The 19,963-nt window shown below is 41.1% G+C and overlaps 1 protein-coding gene across 2 annotated transcripts in view; it reads left to right on the forward strand.

The window, feature by feature from the left end:
* The first annotated feature begins 8,802 nt into the window (after positions 1-8,802).
* Positions 8,803-19,963, forward strand: part of VPS4B (vacuolar protein sorting 4 homolog B) — a 34,910-nt gene continuing 23,749 nt past the window's right edge. For both annotated transcript variants that reach the window (XR_007121775.1, XM_047696332.1), the window contains exon 1: positions 8,803-9,073. Coding sequence is in view for 1 of the 2 variants with exons in the window: in XM_047696332.1 (XP_047552288.1) it covers positions 9,047-9,073 (27 nt within the window). In the remaining variant the exon portion in view is untranslated. The remainder of the gene's footprint in view (positions 9,074-19,963) is intronic.

Below are 19,963 nucleotides of genomic sequence, written 5' to 3' on the forward strand. Positions count from 1 at the left end.
TATGATTTTTATAGACGCAAGTTCCCTCCTTCTAAAGTCTGTTACAAAATCACTCTTCCCGAGTGCTACCGGTTGTCATTCTCGTGCGCCTGAGCGGCGTCTTTTACTTATCTCTCTGGCCTAGCGCTCTGTTGAGCCAGCTTAGGTAAGTCAAGGAACTCTCCTAGAGCACCGGGGTGGAAGATGGAATTTTCCTATGAAAAACAGCCATTTTGCAACTTCACAGTATCACTGGCCAGGAATTGCCCTTGGGAGTAGGTTGTCTGGCATAGAATCGCGTATTTTCCCAGCATGACCTTAGGATATAATTCGGTAATGAGATCATTTGGCAACCTTGAGCTTTAATACACTGAAATTAAATAATTGAATTGGCTGTGGTTTTTAACCTATCCTTACTCTTCTAGGGTGGACTTTAGCCAGGATTATGAATAAACACTTAAGCTTTCAAGACTCCCATTTTGTAATTATAATTTGAATAATATGAAAGGACAACACTCCTCAGGAGCGCAGAGTGTCTTATATGAATAAATGTAAATTCCTTCATTGTATCTAAATTTGCTCTCTACGCACAATTCAAGCCCAGCTGTTTCTATGATCACTGCAGCCCTCATTCCTCCCTACTTGTTTTTAACTCATTAGACATACCGGTATATTTGTCGTACGTTTTGACCTATGAAGACTGCTTTCTGTTTGCAACTGCTTTATTTTTCCACGCTAGCGGTTCTTGGGAGAAGAGCTAAGTTTGACTTCCCACGTGGACTCATTTAAATATCAGATCCGGGTGCTGCATAACAAATTGAACTTCAATCAGCATCAGTTGGTTGAGTGGTTACAAAATATTGTTGGTTCAAGGCATAGAGAACATAGTCAATGATGCTGTGACTGTGTGTGATGACAGGTGGTAGCGACCTTTTGATGAGCAGGGCATAAGGTACAGAGATGTTGAATCGCTATCAGGCACACCTGAAACCAATGTAACATTGTGTGTCAACTAGACACAAATTAAAAAAAATTTTTTTAAGAAAAATGTTGGTTCAAACATAGGCATGTTACTAATTCAGTTGTCTCTTCTTAAGAGTCTCTGGGTTTCTTTCTATTTACACATATAAATAAGAAATCCCTGTCACACGCTTGGATCCCGAAGTCCAACACAGTTACAAACAGACTAAGAATGGGAGATTAAATGTCTTATCTGGTTTTTAAAGTATTGACCTTAAGGTGCGTCGAAACAGCAGCTTCCAATAAAACATTTTTTAGGCTTGGCAGTTTGGGCTCGTCCTCTCGCCACTGACACTTATCAGTTTCGAATTTGTTTTTAAATCCAAAACACGGAAAGTGATGAATCAGCAAAGAAGAAAGTTGCCGGTTGACCGTCAATCTCAAGGTGGTCAGATGGACCTTTCCCTTAGGGGTCCAGGCCCGCCCCTCACACTCTCCTCTACCCACAGTATTATCCTCCTTTGTTACGCAGAAATGTACCGTACTGCCATTTACTAAATGTGTAGCTAGTAATTAAATCATGAGGCTTCTCTATGTGTTCTACACAAAACCACAACCAACTTTTTTTCCTGACACAATGATATCTTTTTGAAAATGTTTGCAGATGGAAGTCTAAAAAGGAAGAAAATGAAGATGGAAGTAAAGTTTAAGGTCTGGACAGATTTACTTGAAGTCGATACTAATGAGCTTCTAAAAGAGTAAAGGGAGCATCACACTATTTTTAGAAGAAAAAAAAAAACACTACGAAACCGACATCACGTTCAAGCCCTCTCTGGTACAACATATAATTGCTACTTTTATGGCGTATTCATTTTATTTTTGCTTAATCTTGTTTCTGAGTTGACTTAATTTAGCAATCAAATGGGACAATGAACGACTGATTTAGACTATAATTCCAGGGAAATGTTCATTTAGATAACAAAATGCAAATTCTCTCTGCTAATCTAGCCAGTCATTAGCTTGATGGTGGCATTGTTGCTATCTGGTGCTGGGGGGCTATTCTGAGATTGAACCTAAATTCTCCTAAATCCTTCTTCTGGAACTAATCCATGAGAAGTAAATGGAGGCTGATTTTTGGACTAAAAATGATTCCACCCAACACTCTCCCCCCAGATCTCCTTGTTGATTCAGTGGTAGCATCTTTGGGAAATTTCGCCAACAAAGACAACAGGAATGGGATTCTGGAGAAGGAGCTCTCAGTGAACAATAAGAGCTTCTAGGTCCAAGTCAATTTTGTTGCTAGAATATCTCTTAGTCAGCATATTTCAAAGGTATGGAGAAGTGGTTCCTCTTTCTAAATCAAGTGTTTCTGCTCCATGCAATTTTCCAAGGCAGTGGTCTATCATGAAGATTTTCTTTATAAGCATCTATTTTTGGCACTCCATTTTTTTATTATCTATTTTTGTTACCCTAATGAATGCAATAATTGCCATAGTGGTGTAAAATAAATCATATATACATATTTTTATATGTATATTTATAGAGAGACTACCAACAAAAATTGTACAGTTGCCTATGAATGTAGTATTTGTAATATGAAATCTTACATATTTCTCTGATGTTAAAACAGAGTATTAATTTCTCCTGTCTCCTTTATAGGGATGTTACTACAGTAGACATACTCCAAAGGACCCGCAATGAGTCATGCCCTTGAATAATCCTCATCCCTAAGTGCAGACAGACCTGTGACTTCATTCAAACCAATAGAATATGGCAAAAGTGAAGGGATTTTACAGATGTAATGAAGGTCTCTAATTAGATGACTTGGAGTTGGTCAGAAGGGAGATTATCTTGGGTGGGTATGACCTAATCAGGTAAATACTCTCAAAAGAGGATCTGAGCCTCTTCTGAGGTCAGAAACCTGAAGCAACAGAGATTGTGTGTGCACACACATGTGTACTCCTGGTTTTGATGAAGCCAGCTATCGCAAAGTCTACAGACATAAGGAAATGAATTCTGCCAACAACCTCAGAGATCTTAGAAGCAGATCCTTCCCTAGTTGAGTCTGCAGAACAAACAACCCAGCCTGCATCTTAATTTTAGCCTTGTGAGACCCTGAGCAGAAAACCCAGCAAGGCCAGGCCGGACCTCTGACCCATAGAAACTGAGAGATGCTAAGAGTGTGTTGTTTTAAGTTGCTGAGTTTGCGGTAACTTGTTATGCAGCAGTAGGAAATGTATATAATGGCGTTTAAAATAATTATTTATGACACTACAAGATTTCCTTTAAATTAGGAAGAAAGCTGGGATGAGTGCTCTTGACCCTTTCAACTTTACACAGAAAAGAGGCAAAGAAAAGAGGCACTGCCTGCAGATGTTTTCATTGTTTACCTAGAACCCCCAAGGAGATATGTTATTAATCTATTAGAAACAATGTATGTGCAAAATTAACTTACATATATTCATGGCTACCTGCATACAAACCACAATCAGCGAGAAAATATAAAGAGAAGAAATTACACTGCTTACGATAGCAATAATAACACAATAAAATACCAGAAATAAGCCTAGAAGAAATACTCAGAAACTATACAAAAAAATAATGAAACTTTACTGAGAAACATACAAGAAACATGAATAACGACATGTTTTTGAAATCTGAGGGATATTCAATATCATAAAGATGTTCACCTGCCCTAATCAATCTACAGATTCAATTCCAAAATAAATAAGCTTTTTAGGTGGAACTTGACAAAGTGATATCAAAGTTACATGGAAGAGTAAATATAAGAGAATCATAACTATCCTGAAAATTATGGATAGCTAACATTTCGTGGGTGTTAACCATGTTCTAAGCCCAATTCTACTGTATGATAGGCTCATTTATTCTCACACAGCCCCATTAGACAGGTAACATTATTATCTTCATTTTACAGAAGCAAAAACAGCATCCTAGGGAGAATTATCTGATATGCATTCAAGCCAAGATTTGAGCCAAGCATTCCAACATCAGAGCCTGAACCCTTAGTTTTCCATTCTGCTTAGAATGAATTGGGTAGTTACAAAGCTACTGTAACAAAAATAGTTTTCCTGGCATAAGAAAAGAAAGTGAAAAGGAATCGTTAAAACATAATCAAGATTTCATGGGGCACCTGGGTCGCTCAGTTGGTCAAGCATCCAATTTTAATTTCCATTCAGGTCATGATCTCCACATGGTGGGATAAGCCCTGCATCTGGCTGTCCGCTCAATGGGGAGTCTGCTTGGGATTTTCTTTCTCCTTCTCCCTCTACCCCTCCCTCAGCACGCTCTCTCTCTCTCAAATATATAAATAAATCTTTAAAAAAAGAAACAAACCCATAATGAAGATTTCAGACAAATCCTTGTGAAAAACTGTTACATCCTAATCGTAGCCTTTCAGATGAGTGGAGAAAAAAAAATGGTCCCTAAATAAATAATATTGGGACCATGGATTACCAATTTGGAATAAATAAAAGTAAAACAACAAAGCTAAATCTTGACCTCAATTGTTACACCAAAATAAATTCCAGAGAGGTCAAAGATTTAATGCAACAATAAAATGTTGAAAGTACTGTACAAAGATACAGGTACATTGTCATTGTTTCAAATAATCTAGTAGTGGGTAAGGTCTTTCTAAACATAACAAAAAAAGAAAAAGAAAACAATAATAGATGTAATTGTGTTGAAACTTAAATTTTCATGCCAAAAATAGTGGTAACAAGGAACAAAATGGGAAAAATTTGCAATACATATAATAAAAGAACTTCCTTAATGTATAAAGGACTTTAATAAATCAATAAAAGAAAAATGAAAAGGTGAGTACCACAACAGAAAACTGGACAAAGAATTTGAACACAGGGGTGCCTGGGTGGCTCAGTCGGTTAAGCGTCTGCCTTCAGCTTAGGTCATGATCCCAGGGTCCTGGGATCAATTCCCACATCCATCGTGCTCCCTGCTCAGCAGGAAGTCTGCTTCTCCCTCTCCCACTCCCCCTACTTGTGTTCCCCCTCTCGCTGTGTCTCCCTGTCAAATAAATAAATAAAATCTTTAAAAAAAAAAAAGAATTTGAACACAGTTCAACACAAATATAGAAATACAAATTTTTTTAGAAACATCTCTTATTGTGGAGAATTTCAAACATATAGAAAGTGGAGAGACTGGTGATTTGGATACCCCCCTCCTATTGCCAGTTGTAATAGTCGTTGAGGCAGTAAGTCATGGCCACTCTGTGTGTTACACACACACACACACACACACACACACACACACTTCCAACCTACCCATCCCTCCACTGCATCATTATGAAGCAAGTTAGATTAGAAAATGCTATTTTTCCTATTACAGTGCCAAAGAGCAATTTTTAAAAGAGATTTTATCTATCTATCTATCTATCTATCTATCAGAGAGAGAGCACAAGCAGGGGGAATGGCAGCCAAAGGGAGAAGCAGGATCCCCACAGATCAAGGATCCCAATACAGGGCTTGTTCCCAGGACTCTGGGATCATGAACTGAGCTGAAGGCAGCTGCTTAACAACTGACCCACCCAGGAGTCCCAAAGAGCAGTTACTTGGGATTAATTGAGCTAAGAGTCTTGAAAGAGGGAGGAAACTGAAAAAATGTAGCTTACACTTGATACTCAAAAAGGGGGGAAAAGGGAGTTTTGACTGTTTTCAGCCTTCGCTACAACTGCTTGAATACCAAATCTGGCGTGAGAGTACAGGAGGCATTCTCAGACAAAACTGTTCAGAAGACTTGGATTGAGCAGGAGTGGGGAAAGGAGTCTGAAATCAATTCTAAGTGCATTATCTGTGCTCCAAGTAGTCACAGTCCGGGGGACGGTGGTGTTAGCCTGTAAACTTCTCGAGGACAGGCATCTCATCTTCTGCACGAAAGCCTTATGGTGTATCTGCCCATAGGTAATTGACAATCACGAAGAGCTAGTTCGATGGACTCACCCTCCCTCAGGAGGCTGATTGACATTGACATCATCAGCCCAAAACCTCTCCGTGGCTTCATATGAAAAAAACGAAGAGCAGCTATTTAGGAAGGGCTAGGTCTCCACGGTTCCCAAGCACACGCAGAAAGGTATGCTGCCTGATATGGAGAACACGTTTCCTGCCCAGGAACTGCCCGAGTCACTTCTTCCCCGTGATCAGCACAGTCAGTGTTTTGCCTTCCTTATAATTGTGCTCCAGGTCAGAGAGGGAGCTGGTGACTCAACAAGGTGGGACCAGCCTTCTGAGTGGACTTGAGTGGCTGAGCCAGGCATGCTGTGAGGACTTTGAGATTAGGCTTTTCCTTTAAGATGAGCCGGATGAAATAGACTTGGTCCTGGACGGGCTGGACGAGAGACTTGCTGAGCCTGAATCCACAAATGTCACTTAACAGCCAACTGAACTTCTTATTCTCCAAAATCCGTGATCATGAGCAAGGAGATTTCATTTTCTTCAACAAATCTTGGCTCTTTAAGAACATACTCTGTAGGCATATGTGGGGAGAAAGGGCACAAGGGTTTACAAAAGTGAGTAAGGTGAAGTCTGTGCCCTTGGTGATTTTACTGTCTAGAAAGGACGGACACTATGTGAGTGAGGCTAATGATTTTTGAGTCTCTGCAGTCCTAAGTCCCATTGTATTAGGGACTTAGTATGCGTTCTCTAAGGACAATTCAAGGTCGAAAGTGCTATAAGAGTTCAGAAATGTTTTGAAGCTATATTGAGGAACTAACACTGGAACTAGCACTTGAAGAATAGGTATGATTTTAACCAGGTTCAAGTGGTGAATGCAATTGTGGGAGCGAGGATGTATTAATCAAAGTCCAAATAAGTGCTGGGCTTCCGGAATGGGACACATGCTGTCTGGCTCAGTACACCATGTTTTCTAAAACCTAACACTGTTGGAACAGCCTCCTACTTCATCTCCCACCTCCTCTCTCTCCCTGGTTCATTCTACAAACAACTATAGATCCATTTTCATAAAGCCAGTATTAGATTAAATCAGGACTCTACTTAATCTATTTTCTTCTAAAAGGAAGAAAGTTAGAGAGGAGGGAGAAGAAGGGCAGGAGAAAGAGAGGGGACCTTCCAATGAATCTTTACTCCCCACAGTACAAAGTTCAGATTTCTTATCATTCAAAGCTTTGAGCACCTGACAATGCCAATCAGTGCATTTTTCGCTTCCATTCCTGCCACTCCTTCTCCTAGAGCTCCTCCCGCTTCCTACATTCTAGTCATCCCAAACATATCAGATATTCACTTTCCTGAGCCTTTATTCATGCTTTGACTTCTGCCTGAAATGGCCTAGATTCTGTCAAAATCAGCTTAAGATTTTAAGATCCAGTTTAACGGATGCTTTCCCCATGAAATTCCTAGCTGCTCATTCCAAATTAAGTGGTGTCTCCTCTTTGGCCTCATGGTGCAATCTGCCTTCAATCCACCATTTGTCACTTCTAATATTCGATCTGGAGTCAGGTGACCTGGGATCAAACTCCAACTTTACCACTTAAAAGCTGCATGGATTGGGGAACATCTATGTCTCTCAGATTTAGTTTTCCTCACATGAGATAGTTAAGATCAACTTCACAGAATTAGGAAATAATGTATGCGGAAGTACTTTATAAATCATCATACTTGTAACATTTTTATGTTTTTTTACATGTAACATTTTTAGATTTACATTTTTAAACATGAAAAAGCTAATAAGTTTCTATCCCACTAGAATGTAAACTCCCAAAGAGGAGGAATTAAAAAAAAAAACTTTTATTCTAAAATAATAGTTACAAAAGAGTTGCAGAGATATATAGAGAATTCCCACATACTCTTTGCCCGACTTTCCCTGCTGTTAACACCTTATCTTGTGTATTTATCAAAACTAAGAAATTTGTATCAGTATAACACTATTAGAACTTGGTAGTTGACAATACTTCGTAAGAAGGGAGCAGGAAGTGATTTAATTACTTAGGAGACACCAGATGATTGGAAAGAATTAGGGAGTGAGTGGGAAATAAAATGAAGGAATGATTAAATATCTATTTCACTTTCCTTCGGGAAGCTTAACTGTGAAAGGAAGAAGAGGAGGATTTTGGCCGCAAACAATAGAACGTCGAGGAAAGGTCTTACTTTAGCTCTGCGACGAATGCCTGACACGTGATCTCACATACAGCGCTTAACCTTTCAAGTCATTAACCCTGCTTAGACAAGGTATGAAAGATAGCTGATCTACCAGTTTCACGAGACTTGTGTTCAGGAGCTCGCTTCCCCACGGAAAACGTGAGCTCCTCGAGGGCAGCAGCCACACATATCTTTTACTAACATGCTCAGGGCCTCACAGAGCCAAACAATCATTCAAAAATGCTTGTTGAATGGAGTGTTAAGTGTTGAGTAATAAGCCCTGAAGCCTACTGAGCTCTTACTGTTCACCTAACACTGTGCTCTCACACGCTACTAGCATTCTTCACAGTCCTGAGGTAGGTCCTATAATTACCCCCATCTGACGCAGTTAGGGGCCCAAGTCCCCAGCTGCTGGGTCTTGGAAATGGGATGACTTGTATCACTCAAATGCCATAGAGCTACAGAGCACTCTCCGTGACGTGGAGTGAAAGAGGCCAGAACCAATACTTCATCTCAAGTATAAGACATTTGGAAAAAGAAGAAAAGGAAACATCTAGACTCTAGGTGTCCTCTCTGGCCCTGAGTCAGAGCCGCAGGGCGCCTGCGCCCAGCTTGACGTCCACAGGCCAAGGAGCGCTTTATGGAATGTCACTACCGGCCTCGCGAGATCCCGGGGCTGAGGCGAGACCCGGATGGCAGAAGACGGGGTAGCGCGCGTGTTGATGACGAAAGCGGAAGTGCTGTGGCCAGAGGCGGGGCGAGAGCCCGGAGGGGCTTAGGATTGCGGAAGTTTTGTGAGAAGGGTCGGGCGGTTCTCGGAGCGCCGTGTGGTTTTGGAACAAGTTCCAGAAAAGAAGCCGCGGCTCGGGGTCCGAGAGCCACCAGCCTGCGCACGTTCCGGGCAGCACCGGGCGCGACTCGACGTTGCCGCTGTTGGCTTCCTCTGCCCTCGTTCTTCCCAGAGAACCGCCTAGATCTCCGCCATGACATCCACCTCGCCCAACCTCCAGGTATCACTGTTCTCCCGCCCCCTGGAGAGCCGGAGCCGAGGGGCGGCGCGGGGTTAGGAGTGGGGGCCGAGAAGGAGGGAGGAAGCGGCCGCGCCCCTAGTGCTGGGCGGAGGAGGGCGGTGCCAGCGCCCAGCCGCAGGCGGGAGGGTCCCGCTCTTTCCTCCAGCTTCCGGGGTCTCCCGAGCCCACCTGCTATGTGAGACTCTTCTAAGGTGGGGCTTTTTTTCCTCTTTTGAACCGAACTGGGCAGAGCTTTGGACGAGAGGCACAGACGCACCAGTCACTGTAAGAGAGAGAAAAGAACGTAATGTTTGCAAAGCACTGCCCTGAGGCAGTTGAAGATAGTTCCCCCGTCTCAAACTGGTGTACCACAGCGCTTCTCTTTTAGACCTATGAGGACAGTCTTAGAATTTGAGGGATCCGTGAATTCATTGAGGTGTGCATTCATGTGCACTCTACTGTGGTTCCCAAAATGTGTACAAAATCGGGGAGTAGTCTTAAGCTCATTTGTGCTCCACCTTTCCGCCCCTACTGCAGCGAGTACGGTGTTTTGTACATAGATCATAGACTCCTAATCTTTTAGACATAATTTTTGGATCTCTATGGAATTCACTTAAGAGAAATTTCTGAAATAGTGCCTCCCATCCCTAGATTGGATCTGAGGTTTCACATTCAGATTTCAATGTATCTTAGCCTCGAGGGCTCCCAGTCCACTAGGTCAGTTTGGGGGAAAGATCAGCATAAAATACCTGTGTTGAATCCTTGTCCTGGTTTTGCAGTAGTTGATCAGACATTTATTGGTGCCTGGTGCAGGATCCAAGCTTAATGGAGGACGGGCTCACACCAGGGTAATTGATCCTGAAGAAAGACCACTGAAAGTAGATCTATTTAAAGAGAGCTCCAAAATTCACAAAAGAAAAGAAAAGAAAAAAAAAGTTGGCGAGGGAGAAGCTTTCCTGGGACTTTTACCTTGAACATGTACCAGAAGGATTATGAAAGTAAACATTTTATATATCTAAAGCATAATTGCCACTGTCAACTGTGACTTACTCCTTATTCCTTAGAATCAAGATTAGGTCCTATGTTGAGTTTTCTGTGTGTCTTTTCCAGCAGGCTTGCATTTAATAAGATGTAATGATCTCCACTTACCATTGTTTTCTTGTTTTTGTTTTTGTTTTTGTTTTTGTTTTGTAGCCCCATTCAGAAAGGGTCTTTTTGGTAAATGTTCTTGGAAAAAGTATTGTCTCCTTTGAATATCAAAGGCGATTTCTTTTGAAGTGCTGTCTTCATCCTTGTTGGTTTGTCAGTTAACTCCTTGTATTCCACTAACTTTTCATTTGTCGAGACCTTGCATGTAATTGGGACGTTCCGCAACATAATTTTCAAACATTTACTGATACTTTTTTTCCTTTTGCAATAACTGCACTTTCATTCTATATTCAGTTTGCATCATGTTTGAATTGGGGCAGGTGTTCCTCAATGAATCAGAGATTGACACATATTAAAGGCATGTTACTGGTGTTAAACAGGGAGAGGTGTTGAGTTACAATTTTATTATGGTTGGGTCATAAGTTGCCCTTTCTCATTCAACCTTTTTAACGTTCTAACCTAGGAAATTTGGATGGAGAATATTCAAATAACAGATAACTTTCCACCGAACAAGGCAAGACTGCCCGTAACCAGATGCTTATAATCTAATGGAGGAAACCAGATAACAAAAAATCAAAATTATAAAATAATAGAATTAGAGGTGAGTGTGAGAGGGCAGAAAGGAGAACTTACCTAACTCTTTAAGGATAAATGAGAAGTGTTTCACAGAGGAGATGGTGTGAGCTTAGATAATGTGAAAGGTACTGACACTAATTGTCAGCCTGGTATTTGGTGTGATCTTATTTAATCTTCGAAACAACTCTTCAGTATTACTTCAGTTTCGCAGTATAAGAAACCCAAGTTTATTAAGGTTGTGATTTTAATTAGTATTGAAGTTAGTTTTGAATCCAGGTTTATTTCCTTGTAAGTTTGTGCTTTCACTATGAAGTGATGAGAAAATAGGATGCATTTCAGGTAAAGACAAAGAATATATACCTCAGTCAAGAAGTACAATAAACCTTGGAGAGGATTGGAGAAATTGCAAGTAATACAGTATGCACAGAACTCAAGTTTTCTCAGTCCTAAATATGCCATTCATTTTGCTAAGTCTTAAGGAATCATAAAAGTAATATATCACCCTTGATTTCCAAAGGCTTATATTCTGATGTGATAAGACATATAACATGGCTGATGGGGATACTGTGTGATCTTTGGAAGTATGTACCAGAGGCAGTGGAAATTTAGAGGAAGCATTGGTTAGGCCCCCTAAAGGTGTGGGGGAGGGCTTTGCAGCAGGAAGACCATGACTTTGCTGATGCTTGGAGAAGCTGGAGCCTTACAGGGACATAGTGGGATAGTATGTTCCAGGTGGAGAGCCCCGTATTTTGTTTACACTGTAAACAAAGGCCTGAAGTCTGAGTTGTCTGGGTTGTCCCACTAGTTTGGTATGACTGGGACTAAGTGTATAAGGTGGGAGGACACGCCTAGTTAGGCCATGGAAAGGTGTGTGCCACACAGAGATGACTGGTTCTCATCCTGCTATAGGTGGAGAATCAGAAGGAAATATGCTCAGGTTTTTTATTTAGAAAGAAACTACCACCTTTGTATAGGGGACAACTTGATTGGTAGCGGGCCTGGAAACAGGGAGACCACAGTTAGGAAGGCAGAGTTCTGTGTGTGGGAGATGGTGAGGGCCAGAGTAGTGTAATACCTGTTAAAGAAGGAGGAGGATTGATCAGAGACAGATTGAAGAGGAAGAACAGTCAGGCTTAGCTCTGCATTTAAAAAGAGGGACAGGAGGAGTCTGGATTTTCTCCCAGATCCTTGGGTTGAATGGGGAGGAATTGGTTCTGGGATTACAAGAAGAGGAACATGTTTGGGGGCAGCTGTTGTTGAACTTTTTGAATTTGAAATGCATTTGGGGACAACCGAGTGGAAATGTTCAATGAGCGGTTGGATATATATCCAACTCTTTAGTTGGATATCTTGACCTAGAAGAGAGGGAGCCAGGCTGGAAACAAGGGTTTGAGAGTTAATAGTGTACAGATGGTAGCAGAGATTGTGGGCATTCTGGAGAGTTCATAGAATGAGAGAAAACAAACAGGTAGAAACTCTGGAATAGTGGCATTTAAGCGGAGAGAAAAGGGAGCCTAAAAAAAAATTCATTATATAATCCAGAGTAAAACCAAGAGAGAATGGTGCCATGGAGGCTGAAGGTGGAGGAGGCCACGTCCAGGTGTCTCTTAGGAGGGTTAAATGCTGTGGAGAGAGAGTTAGGTAAGTGTGAGACCTGGTAGTCCAGCAGGAAGCATTGCCATGGAGAAATCAAGGATCCATGAAGCACTTGGAGTTCTTTTTGGGATTTTGCTAGGGAGGTGAAAAGAGGAGTAAGGTAGTAACTAGAGAGAAACCTAGGAACTCAGGAGGGCCAGTGTGTTTTAGTTTGTGTTTTGGAAATATGAGTCTGAAGTAGGACTTAATATACATGTTTATGCTAAGGAAGCCCCCCCCCCCCAAAAAAAAGATGGGAGGGAGGTTAGGTTGGGGAGAGCAGTAGAGTGGCATATAATTGATAGGGTGAATCTCAGGAAGGAAGGTGGGGATGGACTCCAGAGCATAGGGAAAAGACAGCATTGACAGAGGAAAATATCCAGTGGAGGGAAATTGTTAGTGATTATAGAGGTGGAATAACCAAAAGGAAGAAGACTTTGAGAAAGCAGTTGGGGATTTTTTTCATTTGCTCAACAATTTTATTAAGTACCCAGTTTGTGCCAGGCTCTGTTCCAGGCTCTGGGCCTGGCGCAGCGCTGCAGGTGAGGTCCCTGTGCGCATGGAGCTCACCTTTCTGTTAAAGGAGATAGGCGGTGTGGGAGGATCCACAGATAACAGTAATCACAGTGATGGGATGGGGGTGAGGGGAGAGCTGAAAGCAGGGACGGAGCGAGTACAGCCTCTGAAGTAGATTAGGGGGGACCTCTCTGAGGACTTGGCATTTGCTGCGTGACTGAAAAGGAGACTGTCATGCACCCGTGGGGGAAGAACAGGGAAACGTATTCTAGGCAGAGGGATCAACGCTGCACAGGCTGCCTGCGTGAAGGCAGACTAACAGGTTTGAGAAGCAACCCAGAAGGAACCAGGGCCCGGGTCGTCGAAGGCCTTGTACACCATGACCCGGCAGTGGGATCCATCAAAGGGGGCGGCCCTTCTCTGCTTGCGGGAAGGACTTGAGGGTGTTGAGTGCGGAAGCGGGCTCACCACTCGGGTTCGGTGGTAGTTTTGACACATGCCGTAGTGGACTGAGCAAGGATAGTAGCGAAGGAAATGGTCAGGATGAAGAATGGTTGCACTGCAGAACCATGCAAGACACAGTTTCAATTCAGATGAAAAATGCTAACAGAAGCAAGGGTGAAGTGGGCTATTCAGCAAGGGAAAAACAGACGCATACTCTCAAATTGTCATCTTTGATTCAAGGTTTAGCATGCACTGTCTAGTACGGCGGCTGCATGTAGCTATTTACATTTAAATTTAACTCAAAATGTAAAGCTCCTCAGTCATGCTAGCCACAGGTGCTCAGAAGCTGTCTGTAGATAGTGGCTTGCATTTTGGACAGCGCAGGAGTCACGTCCATCGTAGAAAGGCTGGTTGAAAGTCATCAGTACCTTATTTGGTGCCAGATGATTAAGTACTGAGTGTGAGAGTTTTCCTTTAATCATCATTGTGGTGCCAGAAAGACGACTATCTGGGACGCCTGGGTGGCTCAGTTGGTTAAGCAGCTGCCTTCGGCTCAGGTCATGATCCCAGCGTCCTGGGATTGAGTCCCACATCAGGCTCCTTGCTTGGCGGGGAGCCTGCTTCTCCCTCTGCCTCTGCCTGCCATTCTGTCTGCCTGTGCTCGCTCTCTCTCCCTCTCTCTCTGACAAATAAAAAAAAAAAAAAAGAAAGACGACTATCTGCTAATGAGGGGAGTATGTAGCTGCAGAGGGGAGTGGCGTAGTAACTGAGAAGAGTAGGAGAAAATTGTAGCTTGATTAAGGAAGAACTTACTTCCTCTGTGTGGTGTAGCCGCGGAGTCTTCTGCATCCATTTTTAAATGACCAGGGGCACCAGACCACTGGGTAACGGAGTGTATGAGTCCTGTGACTCTGCCCTTCATATCCTGCCTGGCTTACCAAGCTTTTGTTTAGCTTCAAGTTTGGGCTATTTGATCTATGAAATCGGTACTGTTGCATCTTCTCAGTGCTAAAACACCAGTTCCTGTTTCTGCCGTCCTGCTGGAGCAGACGGAAGGCCTGTTCCTCCCATGTACGTCAATCTGCGGTCCGTAGTAGCTGCTTCAAAATATAATATTCTCGTGTGATTGGTTTGAGATTGTTTGGATGATTTTTTTTTCTTTTAATTATATGCTTATTTTTTTTTAAAGATTTTATTTATTTATTTGACAGACAGAGATCACAAGTAGGCAGAGAGGCAGGCAGAGAGAGAAGAGGAAGCAGGCTCCCTGCTGAGCAGAGAGCCCGATGTGGGGCTCGATCCCAGGACCCTGGGATCATGACCTGAGCCACCCAGGCGCCCCTACATGCTTATTTTTGCTGTAGCATCACCATGATCCTTTTTTCTACTGGCTCCTACTCCTTTTGACTATAGTTTTACTACCTGGATGAATCCAGATGGAATGTTTTAATCAGCCATGCTTGTTCTTAGATGTATGTATATGTTTTTAAGTATTAAAAATAGATTTTTAGTGAAAATTGAATTTTGTGATAACCACAGGTTCACGTGCAGTTGTGAGACGTAATATAGAGAGATCCTGTGTACCCTTCACCCATTGCCTGCAGTGGTAGCATCTCGTAAAACTACAGAACAGTATCGTAACCTGGATGTTGACATTGATACATTCCACCAGTCTTACTCAGATTTTCCAGTTTTACTTGTGCTCATGTATATATATTTTTAAAAGATTTTATTTATTGGGGCGCCTGGGTGGCTCAGTGGGTTGAGCCGCTGCCTTCGGCTCAGGTCATGATCCCAGGTCCTGGGTTCGAGCCCCACATCGGGCTTTCTGCTCAGCAGGGAGCCTGCTTCCTCCTCTCTCTCTGCCTGCCTCTCTGCTTACTTGTGATTTCTCTCTGTCAAATAAATAAATAAAATCTTTAAAAAAAAAAAAGATTTTATTTATTTGAGAGAGCATGTGCACACAAGTGGGGGAACAACAGGGAGAGGGAGAAGCAGACTCCCAACTGAGTAGGGAGCTGGACTCTATCCCAGGACCCTGGGATCATGACCTGTGCCAAAGGCAGATGTTTAACTGACTTAGCCGCCCAGGCACCCCTGTACTCATGTATTGTATGTGTGTTCAGTTCTGTCACATGGGTCAGTTTCTTCTCCCGGTCGTGATACAGAATAGTTCTCTCCAGGGGCTCCTGGGTGGCTCAGTGGATTAAGCAACTGCTTTCAGCTCAGGTCATGATCGTGGAGTCCCAGGATTGAGTTCTGCATTGGGCTCTCCCACTCAGCGGGGAGTCTGCTTCTCCCTCTGACTCTCGCTTCCTTCTCATGCCCTCTCTCTCAGTCTGTCTCTCAAATATTTAAGATAAAAGAAGAAGAATAGTTCTATCCACAGGGATCCTTCCTGTGGCTGTTTTAGAACCATAATCACCACTCTTTCTCTTCTCCTGCCCTGCATTCCTGTTTCCTGACATACTAATATGCCCTCCATCTCTAGTTTTGTCTTTCTGAGAAGGTTGTATAAATAGACTCATAGAATATGTAACCTTTTGGGATTGGTTCTTTTCACTTAGCAAAATTCTCTCAAGAGTCATTCATGTTCTGTGGATCAAGGTCATTCCTTTTCGTTGCTGAGTAGTACTCCATGCTGTGGGTGCATCAGAGTTTCACTGCTCTGTGCTTGAAGGACATCTGGAATGTTCATGTATAAAGTTTTGTGTGAACACAAGTCTTCATTTCTCTGGGGTAAATACCCAAGAGTGTAGTTGCTGGTTGTATGGTAGCTGCATGTTTACATGTGTAAATGACAAACCAGTTCCCAGAGTGGCTGTACCATTTTACATCCTACCAGCAATGTGTAAGTAATCGGTTCTCTGTATCCTTACCACCATTTGGTATTCTCGTCACTATTTTTTTTTTTTTTTGGCCATGCTGATGTTTTGAGATGTCTCATAGCAGTTTTAATTTGCCTTTCTCTAGTGACTAATGATTGTAAACGTCTTTTTGTGTGCTAATTTGCCATCAGTATTACCTCTTTGATGGAAGGTCTGTTCTTGTCTTCAGCTGATTTCCTACTTGGATTCTTTTTAAACTGTTGAGTTTTGGGAGTTCTTCCTGTGTTTTAAATATTAATCTTCCTTTCTAAAATATGTAGTTTGCAAATATTTCCCCCAATCTCTAGCTTTTCTTTTTCATCCTTTTAACAGTTTTTTTCTAGACCAAAAGTTTTTTGATTTGATAAAGTCCAATTTACCATTTTTCTTTAATTTCTGGTTTTTTTTGAAGTATGATTGACATATAACATTTCTTTCAGGTGTACAATATGATTTATTATTTGTATATATTGTGAGATAATCACTATAATAAGTCTGTTAATTAACATCTCTTATCTTTCTTTGTTACAAAAATGGCTTCCTTTTGATGAGAACTTTTAAGACTTACTCCCTTAGTAACTTTTAAATATGCAATTTGGTATTATTAACAGTAGTCACCATACTATATATTACATCCTTATGACTTATTTATTTTATAATGAGAAGTTTGTATCCTTCGACTCCCTTCACCTATTTCACTTTTCTCCACAACTTAAAACTACGAGTCTGTTCTCTGTTTCTGTGAGCTTGGGGTTTTATGTTTGTGGATTTTTTGTTTAGATTTCACATGTAAGTGAGATCATATGGTATTTATCTTTCTCTGACTTATTTACTATAATGCCCTCAAGTCTATTCTTGTTGTCACACTGCCAAGATTTCCCCCTTTTTATGGTTGAATAATATTCTATTGTATGTATATATATTCCATATTTACATTCTGTGAACACGTAGGTTCTTTCCATATCTCAGCTATTTTAAATAATGCTGCAGTGAACTTTGGTGTGCATATATCTTTTTGGGTTCATGTTTTCATTTTCTCTGGGTAATACTCAGGGGTGAAATTGCTGAATCATATGGTAGTTCTATTTTTAATTTTTTGAGGAACGTCCATGGTGTTTTCTTTAGTGGCTGCACCAGTTACAGTCCCATCAGTAGTGAACAAGCATTCCCTTTTCTCCCCGTCCTCACCAGCACTTGCTATTTCTTGTTTTATTGATAATAGCCATTCTGACAGGTGTGTGTTGATAGCTCATTATAATTCTGATTTGCATTTCCTGATGATGAGTCGTGTTGAATGCTGTTTCGTATACCTGTTGGGCATCTGTTACATCTTCGGAAAAATATCTGTTCAGATCTTCTACCCATTTTTTTTTTTTTTTAATTGAGTTGCTTGGTTCTTTTGCTGTTGAGTTATAGGAGTTCTTTGTATATTTTGGATATTAACCCTTTAGCAGATACACGATTTGCAAATATTTTCTACCATTCAGTAGGTCACCTTTTCATTTTGTTGATGGTTTCCTTTGCTGTGCAGAAGCTTTTTGGTTTGATGTGGTCCCACCTGTTTATTTTTGCTTTTATTGCCTTTGCTTTCCTTTATCAAGTCCAAAAAATCATCACCAAGACCAGAGTCCAAACTGACTTGCCTATATTTTCTCTAGGGAGTTTTATGGTTTCGGGTCTTAAGTTCAAATCTTTAATCCATTCTGAGTCAATTTTCATGGATGGTGTAAGACAGTAGTCCACGTTCATTCTTTTGCATATTGCTATCCAGTTTTCCCAACACCATATCTTTTTAAAGATTTACTTATTTACTTTGGAGAGAGAGAGCACAAGCAGGAGGGGCAGAGAGAGAGAGAGAGAGAATCCCAAGCAGACTCTCCGTGGAGCACAGGGCACATCTCAGGGTCCAGTCCCATGACCCTGAGGTCACAACCCAAGCCAAAAGCAAGAGTCAGACACCCCGACCGACAGCACCAGCCAGTCATCACACCATTTATTGAAGAAACTGTCCTTTTCTTTTTGGATACCCTTGGCTCTTGTTTGGTAAATTAATTGACCACATATGTGTGTGGGTTTATTTCTGAGCTTTCTGTTCTGTTCCATTGATCTGTGTGTCTGTTTTTATGCCAATACCATATTGTTCTTACTTACATATATATTGTGCTTTTTGGTATGTAGTCTAAGAACCCTTTGCCTGGCCCTCAATGCTAAAAATTTTCTGTTTTTTTCCTAAAGATTTTATAGTCCCACATTTTATATTTAAGTCCATAATCCTTTGTGAGTTAATTTTTTCCCCCAAATTAAATGTGCTAGAAGTCCAGGTACAGCATAGCTCAGCTGGGTTCTAGCTCAGAGTTTTACCAGGTTCACATCAAGGTGTCTGCAGGGCTGCATTTTTGCTTATTTGTTTGTTTGTTTCTGAAGGCTCTAGGGACAGATATGTCTGCTTCTAAACACAGTCAGGTTGTTGGCAGATTTCAGTTTCATGTGTTTGTCAAACTGAGATTCTTTTTCTTGGTTGTCAGCTGAGGGTGATTCTCCCCTTAAAGAAATCACCTGCATACTCTGACCCATTGCCACTTTCTTCTTCCATCCTGTGTGGTTCATTGAATTTTCATCCTGCTTCTGTTCTTTCTGACCTTTCCTTCCGCCTCTTACCTTCTACTTTCAACCAGAGAAAATTCTCTGCTTTTAAAAGCAACTTGATTTTTTAAGAAGTTTTTATTTAAATTCCAGTTAGTTAACATACTATGTAATATTAGTTTTGGGTGAGAAATATAGTGAGTTGATTTTTATACAGAGTAGTTTAGGTCAAGATTCTGTCTCTGGGCACCTGGGTGCCTGAGTCAGGTTAGGGTCTGAGTCTTGATTTCAGCTCAGGTCTTGATCTCAGGGTTGTGAGTTCAAGCCCCATGTCAGGCTCCATGCTGGGCGTGGAGCCTGCTTTTTTTTTTTTTTTAAAGGATTCTCTTCTGTGTCTGTCTTTTTTTTTTTTTCTTATAGATGTCTAATTGCCCCCGCACTGTTTCTTCTACCATTAACTTGCTTTTGCATATTGGTGTGGATCTATTTTAGGAAGTTTTTGGTTTTGGTTTTTTGGGAGTTTTTTGATACTACAAAAGCCCATGTTCATTATAGGCATCTTTATAGGTGTGAAAAAGTAGAAAAAGAAAAAGTTGAGTCTTATCAAAGATAGCCGCTGTTAAATTGTCTTTCCATCATTTTCCTGTGTTATTTTTGTTTTTGCTGTTTCAAATAGTAGAACTCATGCTACGTACAAAAATTGTGTTGTGCCTTTTTAAAAAATTCTATTATAAACATATTTTCTATATTACTGTGAATGTTTTAAAATACTGTTTTAATGATCCTATAATAACTTATTGTGTGGCATCTTTTGCTGCTTAAAATTCCAGATTTCAGGTTTTGTTATGTTTCAAAAGACCCCTCTTGTTACTATCTTAGTTCAGTAAACCGTTTAGATAATTACTGGATTAAAAGATTGGGTATTTTCAGATTCTTGCTATTTCATTGCCCCATTGCTTCTGAAGGGGTTTTTTACCATTTATATTTTACTAATTGTTATGTACGTTATCTATAACAGCACAGGACTTTTGAGAATTTCCCTGAATGCTTTTAACATGAATTTTCATATATTCAGTTATTCCTTACTAGCTCTAAGCTTAACTTTTGTTGAATGAAAATT

The sequence above is a fragment of the Lutra lutra genome, chromosome 12, assembly GCF_902655055.1.
Source record: "Lutra lutra chromosome 12, mLutLut1.2, whole genome shotgun sequence".
NCBI classification, from domain to species: Eukaryota; Metazoa; Chordata; class Mammalia; order Carnivora; family Mustelidae; genus Lutra; species Lutra lutra.